This window comes from Brassica oleracea, chromosome C3, assembly GCF_000695525.1.
Source record: "Brassica oleracea var. oleracea cultivar TO1000 chromosome C3, BOL, whole genome shotgun sequence".
Lineage (NCBI taxonomy): Eukaryota > Viridiplantae > Streptophyta > Magnoliopsida > Brassicales > Brassicaceae > Brassica > Brassica oleracea.
In genome coordinates this window covers 52481819-52490248 of record NC_027750.1, presented here as the reverse complement: position 1 = coordinate 52490248, position 8430 = coordinate 52481819, and the positions used below count along the sequence as shown (strand labels likewise).

General features: G+C 41.0%; 1 protein-coding gene across 1 annotated transcript; it reads left to right on the top strand.

The window, feature by feature from the left end:
* The first annotated feature begins 5148 nt into the window (after positions 1-5148).
* On the top strand, positions 5149-7998 carry LOC106328390 (mannosyl-oligosaccharide 1,2-alpha-mannosidase MNS3-like). Its single transcript, XM_013766825.1, has 5 exons — positions 5149-5425; positions 5788-6945; positions 7008-7205; positions 7277-7425; positions 7501-7998. The coding sequence occupies exons 1-5, from the start codon at positions 5348-5350 to the stop codon at positions 7745-7747; spliced, it is 1830 nt and encodes a 609-aa protein (XP_013622279.1). The 5' UTR covers positions 5149-5347; the 3' UTR covers positions 7748-7998.
* The last annotated feature ends 432 nt before the right edge of the window (positions 7999-8430 follow it).

Here is an 8430-nt window from a genome sequence, read left to right as displayed (position 1 = left end):
AAAAATCTGAAGGTCGTAGCATCCACCACAGGGGAGTATGTCTCCTCATAGTCTCATTTCTCTTTCTCACAAAGATCCATTTGTATCCCACTAGTTTAATATCATGACGTGTTCGGATTATTGGACCAAACACACCTCTTTTTCTCAGTGATTCTAACTCCACGTTTATGGCTTCTTTCCATTTAAGCCAATCTAGTCGTTGCATACATTCATATATAGACGTGGGTTCATAATCCTCATTATCCATAAGTTCAAGTGCTACTTCATAAGCAAATATATCATCCATGTCGACATGTTTCCTGTTCTACTGTTTCCCAGACAAGACATAGTTTATTGAGATCTCCTTATTATCTGCACCATCAGTACCATGAAGCAAGGCGTCCCAAGAAACATTATTTGGCACATCAGGGCCGGCCACTTCAGTGGCATCAGTACCGGCCATGTCTAAAGCCGTAGGTTTGGACGCGGCCACATCACGGGCTGGATCGGCCACGACCATGTCTGGTGTCTTATGAACCTCGGTTTCATTTTTTGCGCCTTTCTTTGTTTTTCGAGGGTTCTTATCTTTGGAACCTATTGGTCTACCACGATTCACACGTTGTCTAGACTCTATAGCAACTTGATTGTGTACCTCTTGAACATCAATTCTTATTGGTGCATTAGCAGCTGGTATATATGACTTTGTCGCTCTTTTCGGGTCAGCAAAGGAATCTGGCAATTGATTAGCTAGCTTTTGTAAATGAATGATCTTTTGAACTTCTAGATCACATTCTTGAGTTCGAGGATCTTGCAAAGATATGGATGTTTGATTCCATGAAATTTCTTTTACCATTTTACTGCTATCTCCCCCTAATGTTGGAAGTTCGGATTCATTGAAATGACAATCCGCGTATCTGGCCTTAAACAAATCACCTGTAGTTGGCTCAAGATAATTTAAAATCGTGGGGGAGTCAAATCCAACATATATTCCCATCCTCCTTTAACATAAACGGCACAACCGAATGTCCTAAGATGGGATACGTCTGGCTCATGACCTGTAAGTAATTGTAATGGGGAATACTTATGTTCACTTGATGGCCTGATGCGTATGAGCTCGGCCGCGTGAAGGACCGCATGTCCCCACGCTGAGACCAGAAGTCTCGACCTCATGAGTAATGGTCGAGCTATGAGCTGTATGCGTTTTATAAATGATTCGGCCAAGCCGTTCTGTGTATGTACATGTGCCACGGAGTGTTCCACACTTACCCCCATGGACATACAGTAATCATTAAACGCTTGGGAAGTGAACTCACCAGCATTGTCTAGACGTATAGTCTTTAAAGGAAAATCTGGGAAATAGACTCGTAATCGAATTATCTGAGCAAGCAACCTGGCAAATGCCAAGTTTCTGGTCGACAGGAGACAAACATTCAACCATTTAGTGGACGCATCAATGAGGACCATGAAATATCAAAATGTCCCACAAGATGGGTGAATTGGTCCACAGATTTCTCCTTGAATTCTTTCCAGAAAGTTTATAGTCTCTTTAGTGATTTTAACTGGTGATGGCCAAGAAATGACTTTCCCTTGGGAACAAGCAACACACGATAGGTGCTTAGGGATAATTCATTTCTCTTTAAGGGAATGGCCGTTTGAGTTCAGGATCAGTTTACACATCATGGTCGAACCGGGATGGCCAAGCCGGTCGTGCCATAACGTGAAGTTGTCGATTGCCTCTTTGTTAAAAGTGGCGTTGGCCTCGATCATACTGACTTTAGTATGGTAAAGACCAGTAGATAGTGCGGGCATGGATTCTAAGACTTTCTTATGACCTTAGGCGAGATCAATGATCTGAAGGAACACTTTGTGTCCTTCGCCCTTGGTTTCAATATGATAACCATTCAATCGAATGTCTTTAAAGCTTATTAGACTTCTCTTACAGTTGGGTGAATACAAGGCATCTGATATCTCAAGATGTGTACCCATAGGCAACAGGATATTGGCTTGGCCATGCCCCTCTATGAGACTAGCAATCCCCGCAATGGTGGAGATGGTGGCGTTTTTCAGAGTTAGGTTTATGAAGTATCTCTTATCTTTTAAAATCGTGTGGCTTGATCCACTGTCCACAACGAGTACATCCTTGTTCTCGTTCATTTCTAAACAAGATTCAAAAGAATGCTACTTAGATACTTCATTATAAAGTCATTTCATTTCTTATTAAGTTTTCAAGTTCAAAGAAATGACAACATAGAAACACCAAAACATAGAATTTTTTTTAGATTACAAATGTCGAAATCAATCTTCAGTCTTTAAGACAATCTGAAGTTTCATAATCCATAAGATCCTCCTTCTCATGATCGAAGTCTTTTTCATTGTCTTGATAGATCATGTGGGCTTCAGGATTCTTCCCTTTCAAACTCTCTTGATAGAGATCAACTAGATGCTTGGGAGTCCTACAAGTCTTATCCCAATGATTGCCCATACCACATCTATGGCACACTGATTTACTTGAGTTGGTCGAGTGTTGAGGTTTGAACGAAGATCCATGGCCACAACCATGGCCTCTTCCAAATGAGCCACGATCACGTCCATGATCTCGTCCATGATCTCGTCCATTCGGATTCCCTCGTCCACGGCCAAAGGAACCTTTACTTGAGTTGGTCGAGTGTTGAGGTTTGAACGAAGATCCATGGCCACAACCATGGCCTCTTCCAAATGAGCCACGATCACGTCCATGATCTCGTCCATGATCTCGTCCATTCGGATTCCCTCGTCCACGGCCAAAGGAACCTCGGCCACGGCCACGTCCGTTTCTACTTCCTCGACCACGGCCATGATAGCCATTTCTTTGGACATGGTGGGACTCTTTATTGTCCTCAGTGGTGTGTGCTTCAGGTGGTGCTGCTGAGCCAACATGTCTCATCTCACTGTTTCTCATTAATAATTCATTATTCTGCTCAGCAAGCAAGAGACAAGAAATAAGATCAGCATAGGTCTTAAAACCTTTCTCACGGTACTGTTGTTGTAACATCACATTGCTTGTGTAGAAAGTGGAAAAGGTTTTCTCAAGCATATCCTCGTCCGTAATACTTTCACCACACAGTTTCAATTTTGAAACAATCTTAAACATGGCCGAGTTGTACTCGTCCACGGACTTATAGTCTTGGATTCTTAGATCTCTCCAATCAGACCGAGCCTTAGGTAAGATCACTGTTCTCTGGTGATCATATCTCGATTTCAATTCGTTCCAAAGATCTAGTGGATTCTCAATGGTTATATATTGATCCTTGAGACTCTCAGCTAGATGATGACAAATGATCATGATGGCTCTGTAACGATCCTTCTCATTAGGATTACTGTTATCGGTGATACATTCACCGAGACCCTTGGATTTCAAGATGATCTTAGAATCAAGCGCCCACTGAAGTTAATTGTCTCAAGATAGATTAAGGGCAGTGAAATCAAGGTTGTTGATTTTCGATATCTGAAATCATAGATTATTTTAGATCTTTAGTAATAGTTTTTGAGTTTAAACGATTAGGATTTTAGGTTCAAACAATCAAACAATGCCTCACGGCCAAGATCTATGCCTTACGGCCAATGAGTAAGCCGCACGGCCAAGTTAAGCCACACGACTATGGATGCATTCGGTTCACTCTTATGCATTTAGTTTATGGTGTAATTGCAATCCTAACATGGTTTCTATCAGTTCATATGAGATGCAAACAAAACACACAAACATTCGTCCAAGCAAAAGAACAAGCCACACAGTTATTTGATTTGATTCAATGCTAATCCTAGAATAAGTTCTAAGTGTAATTGCAATCAATCAATGTGATCAAGTTATGGTATGAATGCAACAAGGCCACACGGCCACGAGTATGATCAGGTCTAGAATTATTAACCTAGAATGCAGCAAGGCCACAAGGCCACAATTCAGATTTGGTTTCAAAATAATCTAGACTAGGTTATTAGGGTTTCAGTTTAAACAATCCAAACAATCTTAATTCATTCAGATTCAAGTTTAAACAATCTTAATCAATAGTTCTAGGTGATCAATCAATGTTCAAATTCCAAACAATACAAATCGATTTTTTTTCAGATTAGGGTTTTGGGAATTTGATTTGATTTTAGATCAAAGGAGTTTAATTTTGAGATTCAAAACCTTCAAGGTTCTGATTTTAATTGATCAATGGATCAAATCTCGATTTTTAGGGTTTGGATCGAACTTATAGAGCTTCGATTTACTCATCGAACTTTTCGAGCTTCGATTTACTCATCTAGGGTTTTGATCTATTATCCTATAGCTTTCATCTTAGAGATTAGGTTTTAGGGTTTCATTCTTTACAAAACATCCAAATTCGATTTCATGTTTTCTGAATTCGAATTACCTTTAGGTTTTGAAGATTGTAGAACCGGACCACCAAGAGAACCTCGAGCTGGACGATCGGACGCGAGCTGGAACGAGCTGGAACGCGAGCTGGAATGAGCTGGAACGGTCGCGTGTTGAGGCGTGAGCTGGAACGGGACGCGTCTGATCGGGGAACGCGAGCTGTAGTTGTCCGGGATGCAAGCTGAGAACGGATGGGGTCGTCTGAGCTGAGATCAGATGGGGCTGAGACGGGAATGCTTGCTGGAACGAACGGGACGTGGTCGGGTTAGGGTTTACGTGCAATCGGATTAGGGTTAGATGGATCGCCGGCTAGTTTAGGTTTTTACGATTTTGGCTCAGGGAGTTTAGAAACTATCGTGCTGATAACGTGTTGTGAAACAATAGATTTAGAGCTGAATGTTTCTGTATGTTATTAATGAATAAGTGTTTCCTTTATATAGGAGATTACAAGATAGATAAAAGGAAAGATTACAAATCATAAATATAAAGAAAAAATGCGAATCCTAATCATACAAAGAAAAGGAAATTGAGTTTCCTTTTCTCCTAAACTGTTTCCCTCTCCTCATGTGCGGCCGCCGCCTCTCTCTCTAGGGTTTGGGTCTCTAATGGATCGGACCGGTTATGAACATTTATATTGACTTATAACAGACGTTTTTATTTCCAATGAATAAAATTTATAATTTAGTAGTAGTAAATGGGGTGAAACAAAAATAATTAATGTCTTTAAATTAAAGAGCAATATCTGACGAAGAAAAAGAAAAACAGAAATTGGAAGCTCCTGTTGTGTTGTGTTGTGTTGTGTTCGGTCAATGCTTCTTAAGCAGCTGCCGTAAGATTTCAAAGAGACTTCTCTGCCTAAAAAATCAGAGGAAATTTTATTTTAATTTCTCCGGTCGTTAGCTCCCTTTTCAGATCGGCGGCAAACGAACCCGAATCCTAAGCCGATCTTCAATTTAACGGAGGGGGGATCTGAGCATGTCGAAGTCTCTACCGTATTCAGTGAAAGATGTTCATTACGACAATGCCAAGTTCAGACATCGATCTCCTTTAAAGGTTTGAGATTTTATTTAGATCTTGATCTTTCTGTGAGATGGGTTCTGCCCAAGTTCCCTCCTTTTTGCCCTGTGATATTACTTTTTGTAGATAGTTTTGTTCTTGCTTTTGCTTATACATGAACTGCTTTGGAGTAATCAGAGAGAGAGAAAGGAATTAGCAAAGATGTCTCTAGTTTTAGATTATCTACAATCAAAGTGTTAGGCCTCTTGGTGTAATAGAATGTTGTAAAGTGAGCTATATAGAATGATAGGCTCAAAAGCAGTAAGTGAACACAGAACATGTGCTACGAGTCTAGTGATGGGATGGCTTAAAGCTTCTGTTTATGAAATTTAATTGCCTCCTATTATTTTTGGCTCTAGGTTCTGTCTCAAAGCTTGCTTACTCTTAACACAAAACGTGACTACGCAAGCTGCAGCACGGGGAAGTTCCTTATATTGATACTGGTCTTTGGAATAGCATGTCTAATGCTGATGGGTACTAAGATCCCTAACGACTCTCCTCTCAATGAAAAAGGAAAGGTCACTTTCGTTGGGGGTCTTAGGCTAGGCAGACTTTTGAGAAAGCCGCCTAGGATCCCACCTCGGTTATCACCTGACGAAGGACAGTTGAAAGATAACACCACTAATGGCCCAAAATGGGCAGCCAGACAGCAAAGTGTAAAGGAAGCTTTTGACTACGCATGGTCTGGCTACAGAAAGTTCGCAATGGGCTATGACGAGCTTATGCCTATTAGCCAGAGAGGCGTGGATGGGTTAGGAGGACTGGGCGCCACTGTGGTCGACGCCCTTGACACAGCCATGATAATGGGTCATGGTAACATCGTTTCTGAGGCAGGGTCATGGGTCGAAGCTCATCTCTTGGAGAGAATCAGCCTAAAGGGTCAAGTTAATTTGTTTGAGACTACAATACGTGTATTGGGTGGGCTTCTAAGTGCATACCATCTGAGTGGAGGAGACCACGGACCAAAACCAGATGTCTATCTAAACGTTGCCAAAGATTTGGCTGACCGTTTGCTTTCGGCTTTTAACTCCAGCCCTACTGCAGTTCCTTATAGTGACGTCATACTGCGTGAGTCAACGGCTCATCCAGCTCCAGGGGGGATGAGCAGCACAGCAGAAGTCGCCTCTGTGCAGCTTGAGTTTAATTACCTCAGTGCTGTTTCTGGTGATCCGAAGTACAGTACAGAGGCCATGAAGGTCTTGGCTCATATAAAGACTCTTCCTAAGACGGAAGGTCTTGTTCCCATCTACATCAGCCCTCACTCAGGTGAGTTTGTTGGTGATAACATAAGGTTGGGATCTCGTGGGGATAGCTACTACGAGTATTTGATCAAAGTGTGGCTTCAGCAAGGAGGCAAGATGAACGGTAACTTCACGTATCTGCATCATATGTACACCGAGGCGATGAAAGGAGTCAGGCACTTGCTTGTGCGCAAATCAATTCCAAAGGGTCTGGTCTTTGTAGGGGAGTTGCCTTACGGGTCTAAGGGAGAGTTCAGTCCCAAAATGGATCATCTGGTAAGTTTCATTTGTTGAGAATCTTCAGAGGAATGGTTCATTCAGTTTTCTTTTGTGTCTAGGTTTGCTTCTTGCCTGGTACTCTTGCTCTTGGTGCTACCAAGGGACTCACAAAGGAGAAAGCCCTGGCGGAGAATCTTCTATCCTTTGAGGATCTTGAAAACTTGAAACTTGCGGAAGATTTAGCGAAAGCATGCTTTGAGATGTATGAAGTAACTGCCACTGGCCTTGCTCCAGAGATCGCTTACTTCCACACAGAGGTAACTTTTGCTTCTTGTACCTTTTTTTTGCAGAACTTGTTTTGTTAATTATTGGATTCTAATAAAAGCAGGAATACTCTGAGGATGGTCTTGAAGGAGGGAACAAGAGCTCGGCTTATGCAAAAGACATAATCATAAAGCACGCTGATCGGCATAATCTACTGCGCCCTGAGACTGTTGAATCACTCTTTGTTCTCTACCGTATCACAAAAGATACAAAGTAAGAAAAACTATTGAGGACTATAGTTACTACTCTTAAAAGCTGAACACACATTTTTTGTAAAAAAAATTGCAGATACAGAGAACAAGGTTGGCAGATCTTTCAAGCGTTTGAAAAGCACACAAAGGTGAAATCAGGTGGATACACATCGTTGGATGATGTAACGGAAGTGCCTCCTCATAGGAGAGATAAGATGGAGACGTTTTTCCTCGGCGAAACGTTGAAGTACTTGTACTTGCTGTTTGGAGATGACTCGGTGATACCGTTGGATAAGTTTGTTTTCAACACTGAAGCTCATCCGTTGCCAATAAGAAACAACTGAAGGGTTCACTTTTTGAAGCCTGTTTCAGAAAATACACACAGATACTTGGAGGAAAGTGATGTATAGTAGCAGAAACCAATTGGAGAAGAGGTTAGTTTGTTGAGAAACAAAAAAACTTTCCCATGTAAGATAAGTTTCAGCATCCAAGTTATAGTTTAACTCTAAAATGATTTTAAATTACTGAATTGTAGATCCTTGTATCTTTAAAATATTTTTTTTTTTTTTTGCGGATAATAATAATTTGCCTCTTAGCTTTCCCTTGGTAAACTGTTATCAGACACCATGGAGATGAACTGTGTTTTATGTTTCCTGGTTTTTTCATCCATGTTATTGCAAAACCAAGAATTCTTCTGGTATTTTCTATGTTTATATATCGGTTAAGCAATGTACTAACCCAAAACAACCGGTTAATTAGATGACCAGCGTCTATTAAGAAAATCATACAGAAGATCACATATATTCCGGTTTAGTTTGGGTAAAACCGTAAAAGCGAAATAGGGTTTACAAATTTGTCCGCTCTTTTTAAACCGACGTCTATGGGTTTGATTTCAAAAGGCTCCTTTTTAACTCTTTCAGCTGTCGTCGTCTTCCTCATATCCGATTTCTTGATCTGTGATTTAGGGGTATAGTTACTTAGAGATTTAGAGTTAGGGTGTTTATTGTACTTTTTGTTATATTCATTG